At 48.1% G+C, this 20,887-nt stretch overlaps 10 protein-coding genes across 10 annotated transcripts; 7 read left to right on the forward strand and 3 right to left on the reverse strand.

Annotated features, from left to right (window-relative positions):
* Positions 1-446: 446 nt before the first annotated feature.
* Positions 447-3,426, reverse strand: DEU56DRAFT_736613 (uncharacterized protein; the record flags this gene model as incomplete). Its single annotated transcript, XM_041348524.1, has 9 exons — positions 447-766; positions 819-1,091; positions 1,139-1,315; positions 1,367-1,603; positions 1,666-2,097; positions 2,157-2,359; positions 2,416-2,490; positions 2,563-2,845; positions 2,895-3,426. 9 exons carry the CDS (start codon positions 3,424-3,426, stop codon positions 447-449), a joined length of 2,532 nt encoding a protein of 843 aa, XP_041208565.1.
* A 745-nt stretch (positions 3,427-4,171) lies between these two features.
* Positions 4,172-5,242, forward strand: DEU56DRAFT_912581 (uncharacterized protein; the record flags this gene model as incomplete). The annotated part of the gene is made up of 5 exons (XM_041357417.1): positions 4,172-4,278; positions 4,328-4,521; positions 4,572-4,637; positions 4,706-4,909; positions 4,977-5,242. The coding sequence occupies 5 exons, from the start codon at positions 4,172-4,174 to the stop codon at positions 5,240-5,242; spliced, it is 837 nt and encodes a 278-aa protein (XP_041208566.1).
* Positions 5,243-5,407: 165 nt separating this feature from the next.
* Positions 5,408-5,907, reverse strand: DEU56DRAFT_945647 (uncharacterized protein; the record flags this gene model as incomplete). The annotated part of the gene is made up of 1 exon (XM_041359009.1): positions 5,408-5,907. Exon 1 carries the CDS (start codon positions 5,849-5,851, stop codon positions 5,408-5,410), a length of 444 nt encoding a protein of 147 aa, XP_041208567.1. The 5' UTR covers positions 5,852-5,907.
* Positions 5,908-6,026: 119 nt separating this feature from the next.
* Positions 6,027-6,786, forward strand: DEU56DRAFT_803255 (uncharacterized protein). The gene is made up of 3 exons (XM_041353211.1): positions 6,027-6,274; positions 6,325-6,368; positions 6,423-6,786. The coding sequence occupies exons 1-3, from the start codon at positions 6,063-6,065 to the stop codon at positions 6,677-6,679; spliced, it is 513 nt and encodes a 170-aa protein (XP_041208568.1). The 5' UTR covers positions 6,027-6,062; the 3' UTR covers positions 6,680-6,786.
* A 562-nt stretch (positions 6,787-7,348) lies between these two features.
* Positions 7,349-8,638, forward strand: DEU56DRAFT_344484 (uncharacterized protein). The gene is made up of 5 exons (XM_041345769.1): positions 7,349-7,618; positions 7,774-7,946; positions 7,996-8,055; positions 8,126-8,398; positions 8,456-8,638. Exons 1-5 carry the CDS (start codon positions 7,555-7,557, stop codon positions 8,540-8,542), a joined length of 657 nt encoding a protein of 218 aa, XP_041208569.1. The 5' UTR covers positions 7,349-7,554; the 3' UTR covers positions 8,543-8,638.
* DEU56DRAFT_344453 (PEBP-like protein) lies at positions 8,394-9,661 on the forward strand. Its single transcript, XM_041345768.1, has 3 exons — positions 8,394-9,040; positions 9,090-9,219; positions 9,271-9,661. Exons 1-3 carry the CDS (start codon positions 8,735-8,737, stop codon positions 9,435-9,437), a joined length of 603 nt encoding a protein of 200 aa, XP_041208570.1. The 5' UTR covers positions 8,394-8,734; the 3' UTR covers positions 9,438-9,661.
* Positions 9,662-10,385: 724 nt separating this feature from the next.
* Positions 10,386-13,178, forward strand: DEU56DRAFT_857374 (cytochrome P450). Its single transcript, XM_041355280.1, has 17 exons — positions 10,386-10,417; positions 10,483-10,655; positions 10,706-11,006; positions 11,057-11,186; positions 11,236-11,280; positions 11,330-11,473; positions 11,523-11,674; positions 11,729-11,844; positions 11,894-12,011; positions 12,069-12,082; positions 12,140-12,329; positions 12,380-12,436; positions 12,487-12,511; positions 12,564-12,692; positions 12,743-12,880; positions 12,939-13,021; positions 13,075-13,178. The coding sequence occupies exons 3-17, from the start codon at positions 10,805-10,807 to the stop codon at positions 13,083-13,085; spliced, it is 1,554 nt and encodes a 517-aa protein (XP_041208571.1). The 5' UTR covers positions 10,386-10,417; positions 10,483-10,655; positions 10,706-10,804; the 3' UTR covers positions 13,086-13,178.
* A 1,277-nt stretch (positions 13,179-14,455) lies between these two features.
* DEU56DRAFT_803287 (PEBP-like protein) lies at positions 14,456-15,557 on the forward strand. The gene is made up of 4 exons (XM_041353212.1): positions 14,456-14,577; positions 14,630-15,048; positions 15,115-15,229; positions 15,284-15,557. The coding sequence occupies exons 2-4, from the start codon at positions 14,710-14,712 to the stop codon at positions 15,454-15,456; spliced, it is 627 nt and encodes a 208-aa protein (XP_041208572.1). The 5' UTR covers positions 14,456-14,577; positions 14,630-14,709; the 3' UTR covers positions 15,457-15,557.
* A 110-nt stretch (positions 15,558-15,667) lies between these two features.
* On the forward strand, positions 15,668-18,395 carry DEU56DRAFT_901366 (cytochrome P450). Its single transcript, XM_041356547.1, has 13 exons — positions 15,668-16,229; positions 16,282-16,378; positions 16,431-16,567; positions 16,629-16,754; positions 16,811-17,048; positions 17,102-17,221; positions 17,277-17,379; positions 17,436-17,519; positions 17,572-17,606; positions 17,663-17,709; positions 17,770-17,892; positions 17,944-17,973; positions 18,026-18,395. The coding sequence occupies exons 1-13, from the start codon at positions 15,976-15,978 to the stop codon at positions 18,225-18,227; spliced, it is 1,596 nt and encodes a 531-aa protein (XP_041208573.1). The 5' UTR covers positions 15,668-15,975; the 3' UTR covers positions 18,228-18,395.
* A 6-nt stretch (positions 18,396-18,401) lies between these two features.
* On the reverse strand, positions 18,402-20,798 carry DEU56DRAFT_803294 (kinase-like domain-containing protein). The gene is made up of 10 exons (XM_041353213.1): positions 20,593-20,798; positions 20,247-20,543; positions 20,130-20,194; positions 19,892-20,074; positions 19,761-19,842; positions 19,598-19,705; positions 19,354-19,546; positions 19,206-19,302; positions 18,872-19,150; positions 18,402-18,821 (listed from the first exon to the last, which is right to left on the reverse strand). The coding sequence occupies exons 1-10, from the start codon at positions 20,618-20,620 to the stop codon at positions 18,741-18,743; spliced, it is 1,413 nt and encodes a 470-aa protein (XP_041208574.1). The 5' UTR covers positions 20,621-20,798; the 3' UTR covers positions 18,402-18,740.
* Positions 20,799-20,887: the final 89 nt, after the last annotated feature.

Below are 20,887 nucleotides of genomic sequence, written 5' to 3' on the forward strand. Positions count from 1 at the left end.
CTCTGACCCATTTTTACTGCTCATCGAGTGCTCCTGCCAGGGAGCTGTATGTGGAAACATACCAGTTCGAGTCAACTATGACGTCTGATGGCGGAGACGGTACTTTGATTGGTGAGTAGTCTATGATCCGGGCGCCGGGCTGTAATGCAAATGACAATGTGTTGGACATGCTGATTTGTGATGACAGCAGTGGTTGGTGAAGCGCGACTGGCGGCGGCTCATCAAAATTGTCACATGTAAACTGGATGGACTCCCCGCCAACCATGTTACATAGTGGCATCGTGACCGTGCGCATGGTAGTAGCGTGTCCGTGCGTGGCAGCAGCCAGTTGTATTGGCATTGTGACGGCACGTACAGTAGGTGGTTGCGAAGGTCGTGTTGTGGCTGAGGACTTGTAGCGTTTCTTTTGCACCAAAGCTAAAATAATGTTCAGTGATAATCGAGATTCACGATAAACTCATACCTTGTCGCACAATACACCTTGTCGCACGATAAACTTGAGTCACCTCCTGGTCTCGTGTTGAGACTCCAAATGCAGCATGGACATCCATGCTACTCGTCGCTGCTTGATCGAACTTCATGCCCTTCATGATTCCAGCTAACAGAGTCAAGTGTACACCTTCGCGGTATGCATTACGATGAGCCTGCTCGTTCCCGTTAGTCGTAGAAGGTGATGCTTTCCATGTCGTGAGAGGAATTAAGCTCATAGGTTGATAGAGTGCCGGAAGTGCAAATTTCGTCCCTTCGAGTTTGTCTTTCAACCATGCTGGTAAATACGTCAATGATAATTGAGTGTTCCAGTGATTGTCAATAGTTACCCGCAGCCTTTGGTCCACCACGGCGAATAATACTCAATGTTCTCTGGATGTCCGGGTGTTCCTCAGATGTCGCCAAACTAAGCATCGCCGAGTAAACCTCGTCTGAGACATGCGTGCGAAGAGCATGAACGTTCCTCTTAAAATGAGCCACACATAGCCGGTAAAAGCGGCGAAGATGATCGTACGGGCTCAAATCGCAGATACGTCGATGAGGTTCATATGCACATGGTGTTGAGATGGAACGTGAAAGCTCCACACAGTACATTCCCAAACCTGTGCTTCAATGAGCAATGTACATGGTCAAGGGCAATCAAACATACCAAGTCCTTGACCTTTATGGCTGTCGGCGACGACAATTTCACACCCAGAGCCATGGATGTGGCAGAATGAAAAAGAGAGGCCCGTGTCTGCAGACGCAATGTCAAAGATGCGCTGAAAGAGAATTAAGTGTGCCTTGGCACTCTGTGACGTGGTGAAGGCACGAGCACTGACAACAGCTGAAAAGCCGTCAATACCTAAAGGCACAAGTGGAGATCTATTTCACTTACACCGGCAATGTTTGCTATCCCATGATTCAACCTCGAACTCCTGCCATCCTTGTGCTCGTTTGAACGACGTGTCAATAGACAGGCGCTTGGCTTGCACAAGATGTGATGACATCCGTGATGTCATACACACGACCAGCTTGAGTTCGACACCACGCTCGATGACATGTGTCTCTGCGCAGCGGACATAGCGCTGCTCCAGAGGCAACAACGCGTGTTCATTTGCAAGACGGCGTGCACCTTATTGAAAAAAAATGACAATCAGGATAGTACCAGGTGGTTTGAGTATTGTACAGACGTACCCTCAAATCCTGTTCCACTTGGGTACTGCGTAGACCTCATTGTGTTAATAAGACGTCGTACATGGTCGAGATTAGCGAGGGACGGATGAAGATCTTGAAGCGTTGCATCACGGCCATCAGGAAACTGCCAGTCAAGCACTTGGTGAAGACCTTCAACAAAGGCCGTGTCCAAGTATATTCGTCGTGGTGTTGCATCCGCCAGTTTCCACTTTAAGAGGGAGACCAACCCATGAAACACGTCAACTAGGGGAGGCGGAGTTTTGACAGGTACGGGAGGGGGATGCGAATGGGGGTTGGTGCAAAGGACCAAAATTCGAGGGCAGGCGACAAGATCATCGGGAACATATATGTCGAATGATGCTGTGCAGTTGTGTGCCCATTTTCGTAGAGCGCCCTGCTTCAATTTGCCGTCAGCGTGGCGATGCCAGTGTGCTGAAGTGCGAGTATGAGATTGACAATGACGAGGCTTGCAGAGGCAGAATAAAACGTACGGCACACTTGCTTTTGTGATGAAGGACTGGTAACAAAACTGCATGGCATCAGGGGACCATATCCCCGCGACTTCGCAAGTTGCTCACACTCGGCAATGATGCAGCGGTCGTCATTGAGTAATGCCTGCAGGTAGCGAGTATCGCTCTCCTGCAAATTTCGTATGAATAAGTGCGAGCGTGAGGTGCGAGAATACAGGCTGCATCTGTAATGTACAAAGTGAGATAAATGAAAGCAGTAAATTTGAAAAAAAAACCTCACCGAATGAACGGCTGATTATATGCATCGAAGTGCATGATGAGTTTTCCATTGCAGCGGGTTTTGACGAGTTGACGGCTTGATGGTACACAGCCGATAAGGAGATCAGCATCAGAACCGGTGGTGTTGAAAGAAATGTTGTCGAGATACTGATCGGCTGTCAGACCTTCGAAATCATCAACAGTATCAGCAGTGTCATCTCCCGCTAAATTTGTGTCATTGTCGTGTCCATCGGCATGACTGGGTGAGCAGCCACGAAGACACAGAGCGACAAAAAAAGCAAGAGTTTTCTCAAAAAGCTCTTGGTCAGCAGCGCTAGCAGGATCCCGTAGCTGTGATGCAGGCAGATGATGAGCCAAAACCTCTGAAATGTTCGTAAGGTGGTGTGCTGAGATATTGTGCTGACGCCCTGAACAAATTTTAAGGCCCTTGCCTGCAAGACGTCTGAGAATCATCCAAGGACAATGAATACAATGACGTACACGATGTTTTGAGCTTTGTGCATGAAAGTGGTCGCCCTTCAGCATCACGGAGCATTAGGCATTGTCCAATGGTTCGGCCACCATGCCCATCACCCAAGGAATACTGGAAGCTCGACTTGGGATGCGGAGAAGAAGTGAATGAAGAGGGATCTACATGAAAGACATGGGCAACAGATTCATCTGCACGGTGCCCAGTCTGTGGGTACTCGACTATGGCACCAATCGGATGCTCGACGATGGCATGTGCAGAAGTTTTGCGTGTGACACGATGTCGTCCCTGGGTACGATCTTCTGCAGTGAAAAGTTGTGCAGCAGGTGGGATATAACGGGCGCCTGCAACAGCTAGACAGGTATTACGAGCAGATGGAGAGGCAGGACAGAGTTCAGGTAGAGTACTAGGAGCTGGAGATGACGGCGGCGGTGATGATGACAGCGAGAACGAATCCAAGTCTCGTGGAGACAAGCCAGCATTTTCAAGGAGGACCTGTGCGCTCTGAACCGCAGAGCGCTGAAAGTCGGTAAGAAATGACATAGCTACATTGACCTGTTCTACGCACCTCTTAATATACTGTCATTAGTGTTTATCACACTGGTCGCTGCTGAGATTCTTGAGCGCACTGGCAGTACAACACCTGTTACATTGCCTAATTTGGCAATTGCACATACAACCGTCACCAAGTCCAAGCTTACCTTCTGCTCCAAAGTAACCACCAGGTGAGCAACCGTTATTAGGGCCAAGCTTACCTTCTGCTCCAAAATAACCACCAGGTGAGCGACCCTTAGGACCAAATCCAAGCTTACCTTCTGCTCCAAAGTAACCACCAGGTGAGCAACCGCCGTTATTAGGGCCAAGCTTACCTTCTGCTCCAAAGTAACCACCAGGTGAGCAACCCTTAGGGCCAAGCTTACCTTCTGCTCCAAAGTAACCTACATTTTGACTATCACACATTTCACAAAGTTGACCCTCTGCTTTTCAATAACCACCATGCGCAACTGTCACTCACCCTCTGCTCCCAAACATTTGAGCACCCTGAGTCTCCCTCAGTCCTGCATGCATCGTGCTCGGTAAGTGTTGTATTTCACTGAATCACAACCCAAGCCCCCAACAAGGCAGCTCATTTGACGCCAAGCACATGTATGCAGAGGAAAGCCACTGTTAATGGCGCCTTGGGAGTCTTGGGTCTCCATGTTGAACCGAGAACAATCCAGGTGAGCTAGATAAAAGCTGTGGGCGATTCACTCACTTCACTCACTCACAATTTCCCCCAACCAACATCATGCCCACATACCCCGAGATATTTTACCTCCCTCGAGCCCTCCAACGCGCCAGCACGGAGCTCACCATTTTCTCCCGCGAGCTGAGCGAAACGGTTGTGATAGCGTAGTGCGTGCAGCACCACTCTTTTGTTTCCTTTTTCACTGACTCGTATTAGCCCAGTCAACAGGGCTACTGGGGAGCGCATCGTCTCTCACAACCTCAAGGACTGGACACGACGTCGCAGTGTAGTGTGGGAGTGCTTTTGCGGACTTCTGTCAGAGCACCGCACCCCAGTCCGTTTCGAAACCAACCGTCATGGTCATGCAATGGCTTATTGCCATCAGTCTCCTAGCGAGTGTGGGTTCTCATGTATGTACTACCCTGCTTGTGTATTTAGCAAACCCTAACGTCTTTCTCAGTGAATCTTAGCGAGGCACGAGAGACTGCCTTGCACGAATCTGTGTATACAGATGTCCTTACTCGAGGTTCGTTGTTGCCTGTGGTCTGCTCTGATATCTGCTGTGTGCTTACCTTTCTAATAAATCATTCTTAGTGTATCTTGACCATCCGCAGCTCATGAATTTGCGTGATTTGGTACTGCGAGTGCATCGCGACCGACTTGCAGCAACACCCAGCGGACACGCTGAGCTTTTCCCCTACTTTGAGGGTTATTGCGGCACCCCCAGCTCAGCATTAGCGCTGTCACAGCAAGGCGGCGCTGTCCGTAATATTTCCTCTTATCGTCGTCGAGTCTCAGGTATGTCAAAGCATTCTGTTTTAACAAAACTTCAAACATTTTGATAATAGTGCTAATGCTATTATAGCTGCGAATATGCGTCAACAACGCATTACCCACTTTGTCCACAGACGGTCTGCCCCTCTCACTAGTGCTCCTGTTGATGCACCACACATAGCCGATGAGCTTGCAAGTCTGTCTTTGACGGAGCAGGAAGTATTGCATTCGCTTGCTGATGGCAAAGGTATCACGAAGTATGAGCATATTGGACTATTGGAGTTGTGTGGGGGCTGTCAAAGAATGTTTGCAGCCAGTGCATTACGGGCGCACATTCTCACCTGTTCACAGAATTGAAGCTTATATAGTCCGCGGTAGGCTTCCTAAAAAAATTTACCTTACGTGTTGAATACTGGTGACTGGAGTCTTGGTGTGTTATATAATTTGATGTTTGCACGTACCTTGTTTGTGCCGTGATTTTGGAGCCGAAGTATTTCGGAAGGGTAACAGGGCACTCATCACTCAGCCAAATATAAAGCTACGAGTGATCATTCCAGCAGCAGCGACCCCGGCACAAATCGCGAGTAGCGACGCGGCCTGTTCGACGAGCATCTCCGTGTGAGCGAAGGTGGGCTCTGGTTTCCCTAGACCATCCAATGAGACTTCCACAGAATATGATAAGTCATGCCAGACTTCGAGCTGGGCGATAAGAGCGGTAAGCCACCGAATGGAATATGAGCGCTCGAATGCGTCGGATCGGATGACTTGGGCGTCGTTATCATCTTCATGACGAAGGTGTGAATTTTTCTCTCCATTGAATTCAGGCACCTGCACACGTTTGCGACGTGAACCACGGACTTCTGGATGGTAAAGTGACTGTAAATAAGTCAAGGCGTCGAGAAGCTGGGTGACGGAGAAACTTGCGATCTTAGCGATCGGTGGAAGATGGATGGTCGGCGGACACATGATGGAGATTTAGATGCGTTGAAAATTGAGGAGGCGAAGAGACAAAATGCTAGCACACATTCATACTGCTTGAAAGATCTTTTCACAAAATATAGTTTCGAGGAGGGTGCACGTGTAAGACCAATAACATGTACACATCATAACAGATCCAAACAACCATCAGGTGAAATGCTAAGTTGTTAACATACCACCATTAACATCAGGTAGCAAGATGAATAATTCCAATCAATCTTCCACTCTGTCCATATCATCTATCCCGCCATCTAGCTTTTCAAATGCGGCCGTCTTCATGTCGCAATCGTCGCTGCACGATCCCATCCACACCGATCCAAATTCACCGGAAATGCTAAAGCAGAACGTGCAAATTGCGCTTGAACATGTCGCAAGAATTCAATCACTAGCACGTAACTGCTTGCACGGCATGTAAGACTCCATAGTTCCCTCGTGCTTCTACGACGTTCAATCATTGTTAGACAAAACGCATACCAAGCAGGAAATAGTCCAGCACACACCACAGGCAAGTACGCTTCATGTTATATTGTCATTGTGACTTTACGCTTCCTATTTCCAGCTGAGCTGGCCGCACTTATGCAGGCACTTCGCTCGCTCGCTGAATTCCTTCGACAAACTGGTGTTGGCGCATACCCCCTACCACCCTCCCCCGAGTCTCAGAGCGCATCATCGATACCTCCCACAGAGCAGCAGCTTATTGATACAACGGCCCGCGAGGTACAAGTGCTTTATGAGCGCCTAAAACGGATTCAAGAGAGCAATACTGTTGCCGTAAATTTACTTGGGGCCGCTGATACCAGCTCTCGTACACGCTAATCAACATCGGTATCAGTTCTACTGTGTAGTTTTATAACATCAGCCCAGTTGAGATGTGGTAATGCGCAGATTAACCAACTTAAGGTAATTATGCGTTCGAACTAGCTTGTGTGTGTATCACTGGTACGTACTCCGTGTTGATCTCTCGAGACTCGATTACGTCCAGACAGTGAGTCCTACGCAGTCATATCACATCCCGTTGGTCGTCTAGTGCTAAAAAAAAATCTCCGAAAGATATGTCTCCTATTGCGGTGCCTTCGAATAGAGGATGTCCACATCGTGCCAACAACCTGACGGCCTGAAACCTATCATTATCAAACCTTGCCCGGGGTAGATGATGGGGTAGATGACAGCGCTGCTCATCAAAAAATCACCTGCACAAGCAATGGTCCTCCACGTTTCCCGATTCTGAGCGACTTGTGAATATTGGTCACAGGTAGATCAGGATCGCGAAGAGCTTGGACGAGCAGGGAGATGAGATTGACAAGCTTGCTTTTGGATTTGTTTTCATCGAAGGATTCTAATGTGGATTGATTGAGCCCGACTGCTTGGATTTTGCAGTCTTGGCCGGTGATTCCAAAACACGTAGCCTACGAGTTTGCGTTGCACTGTGTTAATGTCTTCGAAGATCGAGCGGACATGGTTTGCATGGAAACGGCCCATCTTGGAATGCCATATACTAATCATTGTACCTTTGGAGCGTCTCGTATGACGACCCATCTGTATACATCGCCCACCCATTCGTTAACGTTTTACCTAGCCTAGCATGTCCGATCTGACGGTCATATTTTCACATTTTCTGTTGTTTGGTCCGGAGCTTAATAATGCCAAACAACCCAAATTGATTCCGCTGTCGCCCTTCCGCAACAACTCTCATGAGCGAGAGAAGACACGGAGAACGGAGAGAGCACCGCTCAAGGGATTATCACAGACGAAGTGGTAAATGGTCTCCGTCAATCCTCAGAGATCCTTGACTGACCTTCTGTGTCAATGCTGATTACCACGCACTACGTCGGCTGTGCTGGTAATGGGGCGACAACACATTCACTTATGCTCATGTTTATAACATGCCATGATATGCATTCGCCGAACAGGGGGAGACAGAGGATGGAGCCGTTCGAAGTCGCCTGAGAGGCGCAGCTACCGTGACGACGGAGAGGGCAGAAAGTCTCGACACACTAAACGTTCAAGGTCCCGGAGTCCACACCGCTCACGCAGTCACAAGTATCACGACGACACGAGAGACAGAGGAAAGGATAATCGTAACGTGAGACATTTGTGGTCTTATTCCGATAGTGCCTTCAACCCTACTGTAGGATCGAGACAAACACCACGAGCCTTCCGAGAGGCGTGGGCGAATCAGAAGTCGTAGCGTCGTACGTTATCTCCTAATTTTTCACTGAGTTGCCTTTGACCTTTGAAGATGTGTACTTAAATGGACCATAGACCGCTGAACATCGACGTCGATCTCCTTCGCCTTCGACAAATTCTGCTGTATCGACATCATCTGAGGAACGTGATGGCAGTAGTCATCACAAGTTACGTGAAAGGTCACCAAGCCGCCGCTCTCGCTCTCGTTCAGGTAGTCGCGATATTCGCAAGTCCAAGTCGAAGCACAGAGAGAAAGACCGAGACAAGAAGCACAAGAAGCATAGGGACCGGGATAAGGCGAATGACAGGGACAGGGATGAGAGGCGCAGCGTCTTAACAGGCAAGAAGGTCTGTCTTCTCTGTTCTGACGGGCCTCAGACTCTGATAAAATTGCCTCAGATTAAGTTGAAAGTTCACAAGGATGCTAGAGATCTCGAGATGGACGCGAATAGGCAGAACCTGTTACAGTTCTTGAATTCGACGTGCGAATGATATGGCCATGTACGTAGTTCTATGATGTACATGTTCTGTAGCAAAGCCCTCTGCTACCTTACAGGTTTGTCAGAATTGCACATTGGAAATATTACATAACCACCCCTTTCTCCAATATGATGACGACTTCAATTTCCACCTTGCCACCACCTATCTCCTTCTCGTCGTTGTCGAAACCGACTTGAGCCCACAATGCTTCTCGATCCACTCAATGCTGTCAGAGAAGATATCAAGGGCAACGGCATCATTCCAGACGTTATTCCTGTTGACCCTCCTTTCCATCCCAAGGCTTTGCTCGTCGTGACCTTCCCTACTGGCCAAGAGGCCCTTCTTGGGAATACGCTCACAAAAACAGACACCGATGACGAACCAACTGTTGCGTTCACCCCAATGCAGGTGCCGGATGTCGCTGATGAACCCACCTATACGCTCGTCATGACAGACCCAGACGCTCCATCCAGGGTAAACCCGAAATTCAGAGAGTGGCGGCACTGGGTGGTCAGTGTCTTCATGGACTCCAATTTTTTTAAATTAAATCCATGCGTAGGTTACTGGCGTAAAAGCACCTCCGACGTCAGTCATTGAGACGGGCAATCTTGCTGCACAACTCACCAAACCCGCTGTGACGCCGTATTATCCTCCCACGCCTCCTCCGGGAACTGGAAAGCATCGTTACGGTGATTCAAACCTATCATAAATGCTTTATATGTTAATAATTACTGCAACAGTACTATTGTTATATCAGGAGCCTAATGTGGACTTCTCAATCCCTGAAAATGCCCAGGAACGCAAGAATGAACCCGCGAATAGAAAGAACTGGAATGCAGCGGGGTTTGCTGAAAAGTATGGGCTGAAGCTAGTTGGGGTCAATTATTTCGTCGTTGTAGGGGAATAATCGGAGGTCCCAAGCGCGGTTGAGACTGCAGTGCATCCCCGAGTGGTTGAAGGGATGCCAGATCGTTCAAGTTATAATGATTAAGAAAATTTGCTGTCGATCTAACAAGCTTCAATGCTACTTCAATTGGATGCGTTAAATTTGGTAGCGGCAGGATCTATCTAAGAGTACTAGTCGTTCCCTTCCATGCAGTCGGAACTGGCCACTGGCTGATGATCGATGAGTGATCGCACGAGGATGTCGGCATAACTCGAAGTCAGGTGATCTGAGAACTCGGAAGCTTTTGAATCAACCTCTGTTCCGCTTCTTGATTCTTACCGTGTCCTATCCATACCACCAAAAGCTATTCGAATCCCATTGTATGAAAGCTATAAGCCATTTTGAATGCAGGATATGTGCATGCACCTGCACCCGCTGTGGGTCAAACGGACCTTCAACAATGAGATTGTCCTCCAGAACACGTTATTATAACCAGCTTATTAGAATGTCACAAACGTTTGGTGCCAATCTTGAGGTTCGCGCCACCTTCTCACTTTGTGCAATCTCTTTTTCCCCCAGTGTTCACGTTGTTGTCACATCGTATCCACTCGTTTTGATTGGTTTTCCATCGTAATGGCGCTCAGCCAATCTTCGACTCTTGTCCGGACTTGGAACTTGAAAAACCAGGCAACTTCTAGTTGTCTATCATATGCATATGTCCATGTCATTCCACTAATTTACTAGCGTGTTGAGCACATCGGTTCGGCCCCATTTCTCAGCCAGTCGACATGCTCCCCGGTATAGGCATATTTCGTCTGAGTCTGGCAAAACCAAAGGCCAATGTAAGTCTTAAAGTGTACAATAAGTATCATGTCAACGTCGAGAAATTACCCACCACGACGTGACGAGGACGGTATACGTACATGAAGGTGGATAGAGTCGGGGAAAGAAAAGACTGCGATACCCTGTGATACCTTGCGTGTATGGTTGCATTCGTAAAGGCGAGCTTTCATATTTCAACTCTTAAGATCATCTCCCGCCCAACTGATAGATCGTTCTCGCGCAGAACCAGTGCTAGTGAATCATTAGCATCGATCGCTCCATCAAGATCGTGTGCCTTAGACACCGCCTATCCCACTTGGATCATCGTAGCAGTATTGCGAGCTGCAATATGCGACGACGTTCTAGGCAGTATCGCGGCATCACATCTCCGACGGAAATGCTGAGGAGCCATTCTTGGTATGCAATTACCCTGTTCGCTGCTCAGCGTTCAACGCATTTACGGACAGGATCCGCGATATTAATGTCTGCTTGGCTGCGCTTCGTCTGATGCTATATAATAGTACACTTCAAGTACCCTCCTCCTCGAAGCTCCCTTTGTTAGAACGATGTTCGACGATGGACTTGGACTCTACTTGGCCACATCAGCCTTCGCACTGGCTGTTTTAATCCATGTTCGAAGATATTGGGACAGTCATTCAGGCTCCCCGCTGCCGCCTGGTCCTACCCCCCTCCCAGTTTTGGGGAATTTTCTCAGTATTGATGCCGCTCAGCCTTGGGTGACCTTTAATTCCTGGAAATCTACATATGGTGGGCACATAACGACGGGTCTCTTCATAACTGACTCATGTTTTCTCTAGGCGAGATCATCTATGCCCGTCTACTCAGCAAGCCTGTCGTTGTTATGAACTCTGTAGAGGTCACGAAAGACCTTTTTGAAGGGCGTTCCCACATATATTCGGATAAACCCCAGTCGATTCTTCACGAACCGTAAGTTACACCTTGAAGTGTCACTCATCGATCACGACGGTATTGTCAGCTTCGCTGTGGACTTCAACGTAGTATTCATGCCATACGGAGACAGGTAGTGGATCATTTCTATAACATGTTGTTGAGCGTCTTACTTTCAGCAGGTGGCGCCTCCACCGGCGGATTCTGCACCAAACACTTCGTCAAGCTGAGATACACAGTTACCACGCCGCGCAACGCCGTTCCGCCCACAAAATGTTGTTCAGTCTTCTACAGGACCCTGAAAATTATTTGAGCCATTTTCAGATGTCAGTTGACAGTTCCTTCCGGTCTCGTGTTGATGCTGATTTTTATCAGGTTTATAATGTCATTCATGCTCCCAATTGTATATGATTACGAACCGAAAGCCCAAGAAGACCCCATTGTAGACGCCATGACAAGGTATGGGGATTTAATGGTCGACAATACGGCGCCAGGTCCTTGGGTAGTAATGGAAACCTTCCCTTTCCGTATGTTCGAAAATGTAGTGTTGGCCTGGAGTTAAGTCTTAGTGATCCTTCTAGTTTTGCAGCTACCTAGTTGGTTCCCTGGTGCTACATTCAAGCGAGCATCAGTGAAGTGCATCCAGGCAGGCCATGATATACAGGAGTTACCCTTTCAATATGTCAAAGAGAGCATGGTGAGTCACCCGATTAATAGAGGCACAAAAACTGACGAACTGCGCACAGTCTACGCGCGGCACGGCGCCGTGCTTAGTGGCCGATGCTTTGAACAGGATGAGGCTTTCTGAAGAGGACGATGGAATGACAACTGCCATAAAAGAGGCTGCTTCCATCGCATTTGCAGGTATATAATCTGGCAGACTGTATCTTGCAGCTCATTTTTCATTTTTTTCATCTTCAGCGGCCTCTGAAACGGTAAATATGACCTTGGTTTCGCCAGTGTTCATACTAATCAGTTTGCCTTCGGCTCAGAGCACTTCCACTCTATGTGTATTCCTTCTTGCTATGGTACTCAACCCAGAGGCACAAGCTAAAGCGCAGGCGGAGATCAATCAAGTTGTTGGCAAAGATAGACTCCCAGATTTTGATGATAGACCAGCGATGCCTTACTTGGAAGCTATTTTGCGTGAAACGCTCAGGTGGCACCCTGTGACGCCATTATGTCGGTCCACCGTACAATTTCTTTCACAAGTTCTCTGACGATATTCTCAGCCACCCCACACACAACAACAACCAGCGACATCTACAAAGGCTATTTCATCCCTAAAGGTTTGTATCATGCTGAATTAACGACGGCCGTTGACGACCCAGTTTATTAGGTGTTCTCGTATATGCAAACATATGGAAAGTCCATAATGCCTATACACTGAATACCTCCAAATGACAAAACCTTTAGGGCAATGACGCACGATGAGAAGAAATACCCCAGTCCTGATGAATTCAAGCCGGAAAGATTTCTCCATGAGGACGGGTCCCTCACCAGCGACACAATGCTTTTAGGCTTTGGCTTGGGTCGCCGGAGCTGGTAAGCACCTATTCGTGCTTCTCCGTTCCCCATTGAGCGCCGCTGATCAGCGTGGGACGGCATCTCGCGGACGCGTCACTCTGGATCGCGATCGCGAGCTTCCTGGCCGGTTTCTCGGCCCACAAGGCTCTCGACAAATACGGCATGGACATTCCAATTGTTCCGAAGTTCTCCAGCGGCACGATCATGTTTGTAATCTTATCTGTCTTCTAAAGCAGCCTGCTAGCTGATAACTTATTATTTCAGACATCCGGAGAAATTTCCCTGTAGAATTGTCCCTCGATTCCCCGGTGCATCTGTGAGGGCGCTGACGCACTTGACTGGGTTAGGTCCGTCTGTCGACATCACCTGAGCATTCTGAGAGACTAACATACAGAGGCAGAGCAATCGTAATCATGATGTGATATGCAGAATGTAGCCCACGGACATACATGTATTATTTTCTTTGCTTTGTCTATCCAAACACGGTTGTCGCACCGACGGCACCTCTTGAAAAAGAAGGAGCGGCTGACTACGGGAGACTAACGGGGCCTGATCATGACTCATGAGGCTCCCACATTTACCGGTCTTGAGGTAACGTATTAAATGGGACACTGTTATTGGGTGTAATACGCGCGGGAAACGTGAAGTATCATCCAGGTTTAGACTCTACACGTTGTGTGGGAGGGCGCGAGAGGGCGCATATTGGTGTGCCAGGGTTGCGGGTCGTGAGACTCTGAGCATTGCTGGAATCAGAACTGGTGGCAGGGGGAAGGAAGGCTCGTGACCAGTTTGTCTATATGCCGAGCGGTCGATGGACTCGACAGCAAGTTATAACACAGACAGGGTCACTTCGACGGATGCAGATTCCGGCAGTACGTGGTGCGTGCCAGTTCAACACATGAATGTTTGATTGACGCGAGCCAACTGAATTCAGCATGTGTGGAATGTAGACAATCATAGACTCGGACAAGCCTCGTGTCACCCCTGTCAGTTGCAATGTGACCAAGCAAGCCTCCACACTCGGAGGTCATCCATCCACTTCTCCCAGAAATTGCAGAGTTTAGCAAACACAGCTAATTCAATGTGTTGCATCTATCCTGTTGCGCTGAATGATGATCCCATGATAATAGCACTCCTCTCAGGCTCATCGCACGCAGCCTCGAGCAACTCGAATACATGCTGGTCAACAATCATGACTGTGACGCTGCCAATGAGTCATCCGGTGCATTAAAGTTTGAAACAGTCTATGCTGTTGCTAACTTATCGAACAGTTAGGTTCATCAAGTAGTAAGAACTTCCTTCGACTCCCAACTCTTCACGATTTCATGTGGCTTAGCTTCCCAGGAACCGTGGAACTAGGGGCGGGATGCGGAGCTGCAGATCGGGGTTCATCTAGGCTTATTGGACACTGATTCAATATTGTACAGCCATCCAATATTTTTTCATGCTCTCCCGCATTCTAACATTTTATCATCTGCCAGGCAGACTCGGCGGCATTACTTTACTGTAGACTTCGGCTTGTCATGATCCCTTCCCCCTCTCCCCCGATGTCCGGATGTTCTCCACATTCAATATCACCCTGGGTGCTACGTGAAATGATCACCGTCTGAATGCCATTGGTAGCCTAGATTCCGTAGGCATTCTCAGGCACATGATGGCGGAGTTGTAAGTACAATTCAACCGATAAAGTTACTCTCTGACCTACTGGTACGGCAAAGGAAGGTTTGTGTGTAAAAGTCGTATGCAATGCTTGCTTTCCATTACTATTGAATTGCTAACCTGAGCCTACTGTGGTGAAAGTATGTAAGTGCATGTATCTCATCAATTCTTTCAGCCTTAAACGAGCTTACTTGACGGCAATCCTCAGGGTTCACCCCGGTTCAGTCAATCAATGCATGAAGAGGCACGGAAAATACATCTATTGTTATCCATTTGATCCTGACGTTGACGTGAAGGCTGAGCGCTTGTCCCCTGATGTGGCAAATTATAAAAGTTCGCAGGTTGGATTCCAAGCAAGCAACAGCCTGAGGCAAGCATGCTAAACTCCCTTCGTTTGTTCTTTGTACTGCTTACAGTTTGCCCAACCTTGTCGTGGTACCCTTATGACTTCGTAACAATACCGATGCAACAAAACGGCGTCATCCCGGATGTCGTTCCGGCCAACCCATCGTTCCACCCCCAAGCACTTCTCTTCGTCATATTTCCAACAGGGCCTGCGCTTCTCGGCAACACGCTTAACAGCACAAGCAGTCTTACTCCACCCACCGTTAGCTTCACGCCAATGAAAGACGAAGCTATCTATACCATTGTGATGACGGATCCTGATGCACCCACAAGGGAGAATCAGACTTATGGGCAATACAGGCATTGGTTGGTGCGTTCATGCTCAATTGAAGAATATTTAGATTGTTGTACATGGACTTATTTACCATGGCTCCAGGCTACAGGCGTAAGGCCCCCCAAAGGTGTTGACGACTCTGCAGAGTTCACGCAACCAGATACAACTGCATACCTTTCTCCCAACCCTCCCGCGGGCAGTGGTTCTCACAGATACGGTAAGAGCGTGATCTTTAATCTCTTCAAACCCCGATATTAATGACCTCCTTAAGTGCTGCTGCTATATCGAGAACCGAGCGTCAATTTCACAATTCCCACGGATGCAATCGAGAACGGGAGCGATTTCAACAGCAGGAGAAATTGGAATGCCACTATATTTGCTGCGAGCTATGATCTCGAGTTAGTAGCGGCTAATTTCTTTTATGTGTCTGGGGCCCAGCAGTGATACTAATACAACGCTGCGTAGTCTGTATTTGGCGTGATTGTTGTGTAACGAATGGGCAATACTTACCTCAATTGATATCGTCAGTTCTATGAAACACAACTATGTTTGTGGGTACGCGGTACCTCTCTGACCTCAAATTGGGTACTAGTTCCCAGATTTGCATATTTTCGCTGACATAAGCTTCGACTCTTTGTCACAGTTTTGCGACCCTAACTTGTTCACAACTTGTTCACAAGTGAACTTGGCAGGATACGAAGGTACTAGTTGATAAGCAAGGCATGCCAGCGATGTACCTTGCGATGATCCGAGTGATTGCATTGCATTCCCTCGCATTTCCTTGGGAAACTGGCTACTAATAGTTATAATCCCCGGGGTTCAAGCGAGTCAAGGTGGCAGTCAGTGACTGGAAGCACTCTCCGTTCTCTTGCTGGTCGTGAATGACCTCCAGCTGGCAGTATCAGCGAACCATTCGCACACCAGCAGCAAGGTGACTATTCAAGTTATCATCGACGTGGCTGTATGACTATAAAACCCATTCGCAACTTGAATGCACTTTGTACTATACCTTTTGGGACATCCTGGCCCGCGCACATCTCACCAGTCATGCTACAGCTTCCTGACCTGCCTACTATGCAGCTCGTCCTTGGTGCTGCGGCTTCTCTCGGGGTAGTTGGAGTGATTAGAACTTTCCTTCCTAAATCAACGAATAGCCTTCCTCTCCCACCTTCTCCTCCCAATTGGAGACTTAGGGGACATTCCCTACCTCTTCTCAAGTGAAGTTTCATCTTTTGCTCATTGTGATGTAGTGCTAATTGTGCTGATCAGCCCCCAACTCACTGTGGGGGCATGGATTGACGAGTATGGTCCTCTGATTACCATTCGTTCAGGAACTGAAAAAATCGTTTACATCGGCCGTTACAAAGTCAGTCCTTCCACACTTAGTTGTCATACCCAGGCTTAGCATGTTGTTGCAGGCTGCGGTAGATATCATGGAGAAGCAGGGCGCATCGGTAGCTGATCGCCCTCACTCGGTTTCCGCTTCAGAACTATTCAGTAACGGACAGGTTCTCGCCTTTGTACACGTTGGGGAGACATTCCGTCGGATGCGTAGGTTCGTAGCCCACGGCACTTGAAAGGCTTGAATAACCCCATCTTGCTTCATTGTGATGCAGAGCACTTCATACGCATCTCCAGCCTAAAGCAGCTGAAGCGTATGAGCCCTTGCAGATGACGTATGCGAAGAACACGGTGCTCGATATCCTTGAAGATCCAGTCAACTTCCAGAAGCATGCGTCAGCGTAAGGGCTTTCCTAAGTTCGGGTTGTGGTGGTCCATTACTTACGTGTTTTTTAAGTTATTCATCAACGACCATCACGAAAATTACATATGGAAAGAATGCGGACGATAGCGAAGTCGCAGGGGGTCGCCAGTTCCTAATGACGCTTTTTAAAGTTGTGATCCCTGGCGCTTACCTGGTGGACACGATCCCGTGGCTTAAATACCTTCCTTGGTATGGCCAAGATTTGAAACAAGATCATGAGGACAATCGCAAGCTCTTCACTGGTCAGATGAGCCGGGTGAAAAAGCAAATGGTACGCATTCATTACCTTGCCGATCTTTGCATAATGTCTGAATTGTTCCGCAGGATGCCAATGAGGACATTGGTCCCTCGTTCGGGAGATATATGCTAGAAAACGACTATGGCTTGACAGAGTCCGAGATGGCATTTCTTTCTGGTAGTTTCTTTGCAGCTGGATCCGATACGGTGAGGTGTCTTGTTTTGTCGTTTCCGATGACATGTGGCTGAAATCAGGTATCAGACTGCTGCGGGAATATGCACGATACTAATGGCAGCCGCATGTTTCCCCGAGGAACAAGCTAAAGTCCAGGCTGAGATTGATGCCGTCATCGGAAGGCACCGAGGTAACTCGATTTCCTCTGGCAGTTTTATGATCGATTTAATGATGGCTCCACTCAAGCACCGACATTCGCTGACCAACAATCTCTTCCTCGCTTGGAGGCCTTCATCTCTGAGGCTATGAGATGGAGACCGTTGGGTCCTGGTGGGTATCATTATTGGTTTCGTTCCTGAAGTCTACATTGTTGGCATTGTAGGATTTCCTCACAGAGCAACTAAAGATGTAATTTGGGCAAGTATTCTTTGAACCATTTGTCGTGCGAAGCATAATCTAATGTCTACCGATAGGGAAACTATTGCATTCCTGCTGGGACTACAGTAGTCGGCAGCCACTGGTAAGCAACGTCCTTCAAACTGCTACCGAACTGTGAAGGTCCTAACGGTCATCTCCTCAGGGCTATCAATCGGGATCCAGATGTCTTCCCTGATCCTCACGCGTTCTACCCTCAGCGCTGGATTAACGACAAAGGTTTGGTGAGAGACGATATCACATCCTTCCTATATGGGTTTGGTCGGCGGTAAGCAGCATCTTTCAGAAGGCACTTCTTTCTGACTGCCCTTCCTTCCAGCATATGCCCAGGTCAACACATTGCGAGCAGGTAAAGATATCCTTCGACCTCGTATCGTCCGAGCTCATTTTGAGTGACATAGATCGTTGTTCATAAACTCGGCCCTTATTTTTTGGGCGTTCCAGCTTAGTCTGGATCCTACGAAGCCGGTGAATGATATGGCGTATGTAGCCGGGGTGTTACCGATGACTCAGCCATGCGGTATCGAGTTTACGAAGAAGATCTCGGACTCGGAGATCAGGCGCATGCTGAAGAATTATCCTGAGGGTGCATCAGAAGTCTGAGCATCCCCCAAACCATCGTACCAGGTCCCTCGACACGATTTACTGTACAAGTAGGATGAAACTTTCTTACTATTTGTTGTAGTTCGTTTGTACGCCGAACGTAGGAATCATCTTGATCCCACGTCGTAAGGTCGTTCATATCAACGTTTTACCCTGAGCAAAACAGACACAGGGCCTACCAGAACAGAATTTCAAAGGGGCTCTGTCGTATTGGGATGTTACAAAGAAACAAAAAGGTTTGAATCGACAACCGTAGTAGGATTCGAGGAAAGCGAACTACCTCGGTGTCTCTCGACAACCAACGGACTGTCGAGGAAACAGATCGTCTTGGTGTAATAGTTGTTTGGCATATAGAAGCATTCAATTAGATCATGTGCATGGCAGCAAGAGAGAATCTCGCAAACATTTTAAAGAGATGAGTCCATGTGAATAGATAAAGGCTAACATAAAATCATAGTGTTGAGCGCCATAGCGCAAATGCGGTATTCCTTGACCATGAAACACAAACTGTGGTCATTTGCGGAGCACATGAGGATCCACGGCTGGCGACTGAATTAGTGATTTCCACAACTGGCGCCACGAAATAGGATTTCCCTGTGGTTGCGTGAACTCGCGTTCAAAAACGGAGAATGAAGGAAACCCACGACGTCCCGAGTCATCAAGCAGAAGCTTCCATCAGTTTCTGCGTAGCGGAAGTTTTCGAGCTCGACCCAGCCTTTGTATGTGATTCTCCGTTTATCATACCCCCCTACGCGCAACCGAAGGATCTCCCCTCGCTCGTCCTCACCAGTAGGTCCGTCTTTGTGTTTGACACCAAGGGCAGTCAAAGATTCCTTTATGAGTTCCATCATAATCCCTGGCCCAAGAGAAGTATAGAAGCGTGTGAGGTTAGGTGTATATCTGCGACCTGATTGTGTTTGTGACTGAAGGAAAATGAATTCAATATGAAAACAATATGCGTGTCCTTGGGAGACATACGAATAACAGAAGGGATTGGGTGAACTGGGATTGATGAGTTGCGGAAAGCATGATCTCGTCTCCATCTTTATCTTCGTCTTTATCTTTTCCAGTTCCACTACAGATGAAAGTGAATATTAGGCTCATGACGATAATCCAGAGAGCGTACGCAGAGCTCGCGATATCCGGCATTGCGTATTTCAGGTCCCCGTTCGCCCTCAAAGACTCAGTCAAGTGGTCTGCAAGCGCGACAGCGCCTTGCTTCGCAAGTTGACTTGGTCTTGTGCACCATGGGTCAGCGAATACTTCGGCGAGCGTCATACGCTTCTCCGGCTCGATGGTTAGGAGGCCACAGATGAGTGCTGAATGCTATATCAGCGCATATTGACAGGAAAGGGCACAATCCCGCTCACAGAGGGCTTTTTCTCCTAGACGATTCCAAGGAGCCTCGTTGAATATCTCCCCAGAGATATACCGACAGAACTCTGGCGATTGCGCTGTGGATCGATCCCAAGGAGTATCTGGGAGAGACATTAATTTGAAGAATTTATGGAAATGATTGGAGATTTGACGGACTTCCCGCGAGAAGTGTAAAAAGAATGACACCAATCCCCCAGACATCAACGGGCTCTGCTTCAAACGGTGTTCCGTAGTGAACCTGGAATCCTATCGTGAGTGCAATCCGAGGACGTGTGGTTATGACACACTTCTGGGGCTATGTACGGGTGGCTGCCACACAATTCGTTCAATTGTCTTGTCTTGCCGGTTTCCTTGAGTTTGTAGACCACTGCGAGACCGAAGTCTGATATCTTGAGGGTACCAGCTGCATCAAGCAGGATATTTTCCGGTTTCAGGTCACGATGGACAACTCCTTCACGATGAATAAAGTCCTGTGATTCGGAAATGTTTCGGCTTCCTTGGATATGACCAGCATTGGTATCTCACCATCCCTGCCAGGAGCTGGCCGAAATAGTAGTGTGCCACATCCTCTCCGATCCCGACTTCCGGCGCTGATGGGTTATGGGTTTATGATTGGATACACAATCAGTCAACAAAGCGCACCGATCTTATCGAAGAGGTCTCCTCCTCCAGCAAGCTCTAGTATCATATATACTCCAGGGACATAGTGCTCCTTGTATTTGCGCTCTACCACGGCAGCATGTAGAAACTCCAGGACATGCTTGTGCTTGAGGAGCGCATGAATTTTCATCTCCTTGTCGACAGCCTTGCGTTCTTTCTCGGTGGTCTGCTCCTTGATGAAGATAACTTTGCATGCTGCCACCTGATCTCTCTCTAGATGAACGGCTCTGAACACACTCGAGAAGCCGCCTCCGCCGATTTGTTGAATAAGTTCAAAACCTGCAATCATGTCATTTGGGAGCCTGACCCGATAAGAGAGAGAACATACCTGAGATCTTAGGGTACTTCGGGGCCATATTGTACAAAAGGTCTCTGGACCTTTATCGAGCGCGGAGACTAACGATATTAATATGCTTTGCCATGATTAGTGGCTCAAACAAACGCGCGCTTCCTTTGTGACGAACGCGATGTGACTATATACACGTGCTATGTGACACAACATACCTTACATACGTCACGCGTACCGTGAGGCACCAAAAGTATTTTTGGGTAACATCTCCTGATCGGCGGTTCGACTGTCAAGGACATTCCTGTGTGAGCAACTACCATGGGAGCATGTGGAC

Source organism: Suillus clintonianus (genome assembly GCF_016758775.1).
Source record: "Suillus clintonianus strain FC179 chromosome Unknown DEU56scaffold_34, whole genome shotgun sequence".
NCBI lineage: Eukaryota > Fungi > Basidiomycota > Agaricomycetes > Boletales > Suillaceae > Suillus > Suillus clintonianus.

What these genes read in the sequence shown, in the direction of transcription:
- DEU56DRAFT_857374 (XM_041355280.1), top strand. Translation starts at nt 10,805, where the DNA reads ATGTTCGACGATGGACTTGGACTCTACTTGGCCACATCAGCCTTCGCA. An exon ending in AATATGTCAAAGAGAGCATG is followed by an intron (nt 11,845 to 11,893) that starts GTGAGTCACCCG and finishes AACTGCGCACAG; the next exon opens with TCTACGCGCGGCACGGCGCC. An exon ending in AGGCTATTTCATCCCTAAAG is followed by an intron (nt 12,437 to 12,486) that starts GTTTGTATCATG and finishes CCAGTTTATTAG; the next exon opens with GTGTTCTCGTATATGCAAAC.
- DEU56DRAFT_803287 (XM_041353212.1), top strand. Translation starts at nt 14,710, where the DNA reads ATGCTAAACTCCCTTCGTTTGTTCTTTGTACTGCTTACAGTTTGCCCA. An exon ending in GGCAATACAGGCATTGGTTG is followed by an intron (nt 15,049 to 15,114) that starts GTGCGTTCATGC and finishes CCATGGCTCCAG; the next exon opens with GCTACAGGCGTAAGGCCCCC. An exon ending in CAGTGGTTCTCACAGATACG is followed by an intron (nt 15,230 to 15,283) that starts GTAAGAGCGTGA and finishes GACCTCCTTAAG; the next exon opens with TGCTGCTGCTATATCGAGAA.
- DEU56DRAFT_803294 (XM_041353213.1), bottom strand. Translation starts at nt 20,620, where the DNA reads ATGGCCCCGAAGTACCCTAAGATCTCAG. An exon ending in TTTTACACTTCTCGCGGGAA is followed by an intron (nt 19,706 to 19,760) that starts GTCCGTCAAATC and finishes TGTCTCTCCCAG; the next exon opens with ATACTCCTTGGGATCGATCC. An exon ending in CCCAATCCCTTCTGTTATTC is followed by an intron (nt 19,151 to 19,205) that starts GTATGTCTCCCA and finishes ATTTTCCTTCAG; the next exon opens with TCACAAACACAATCAGGTCG.
- DEU56DRAFT_901366 (XM_041356547.1), top strand. Translation starts at nt 15,976, where the DNA reads ATGACTATAAAACCCATTCGCAACTTGAATGCACTTTGTACTATACCT. An exon ending in TTTACATCGGCCGTTACAAA is followed by an intron (nt 16,379 to 16,430) that starts GTCAGTCCTTCC and finishes ATGTTGTTGCAG; the next exon opens with GCTGCGGTAGATATCATGGA. An exon ending in TTCCAGAAGCATGCGTCAGC is followed by an intron (nt 16,755 to 16,810) that starts GTAAGGGCTTTC and finishes GTGTTTTTTAAG; the next exon opens with TTATTCATCAACGACCATCA.
- DEU56DRAFT_344484 (XM_041345769.1), top strand. Translation starts at nt 7,555, where the DNA reads ATGAGCGAGAGAAGACACGGAGAACGGAGAGAGCACCGCTCAAGGGAT. An exon ending in GGATTATCACAGACGAAGTG is followed by an intron (nt 7,619 to 7,773) that starts GTAAATGGTCTC and finishes TTCGCCGAACAG; the next exon opens with GGGGAGACAGAGGATGGAGC. An exon ending in GCGTCTTAACAGGCAAGAAG is followed by an intron (nt 8,399 to 8,455) that starts GTCTGTCTTCTC and finishes CCTCAGATTAAG; the next exon opens with TTGAAAGTTCACAAGGATGC.
- DEU56DRAFT_344453 (XM_041345768.1), top strand. Translation starts at nt 8,735, where the DNA reads ATGCTTCTCGATCCACTCAATGCTGTCAGAGAAGATATCAAGGGCAAC. An exon ending in GAGAGTGGCGGCACTGGGTG is followed by an intron (nt 9,041 to 9,089) that starts GTCAGTGTCTTC and finishes ATCCATGCGTAG; the next exon opens with GTTACTGGCGTAAAAGCACC. An exon ending in AACTGGAAAGCATCGTTACG is followed by an intron (nt 9,220 to 9,270) that starts GTGATTCAAACC and finishes TTACTGCAACAG; the next exon opens with TACTATTGTTATATCAGGAG.
- DEU56DRAFT_803255 (XM_041353211.1), top strand. Translation starts at nt 6,063, where the DNA reads ATGAATAATTCCAATCAATCTTCCACTCTGTCCATATCATCTATCCCG. An exon ending in CGTAACTGCTTGCACGGCAT is followed by an intron (nt 6,275 to 6,324) that starts GTAAGACTCCAT and finishes AATCATTGTTAG; the next exon opens with ACAAAACGCATACCAAGCAG. An exon ending in TAGTCCAGCACACACCACAG is followed by an intron (nt 6,369 to 6,422) that starts GCAAGTACGCTT and finishes TCCTATTTCCAG; the next exon opens with CTGAGCTGGCCGCACTTATG.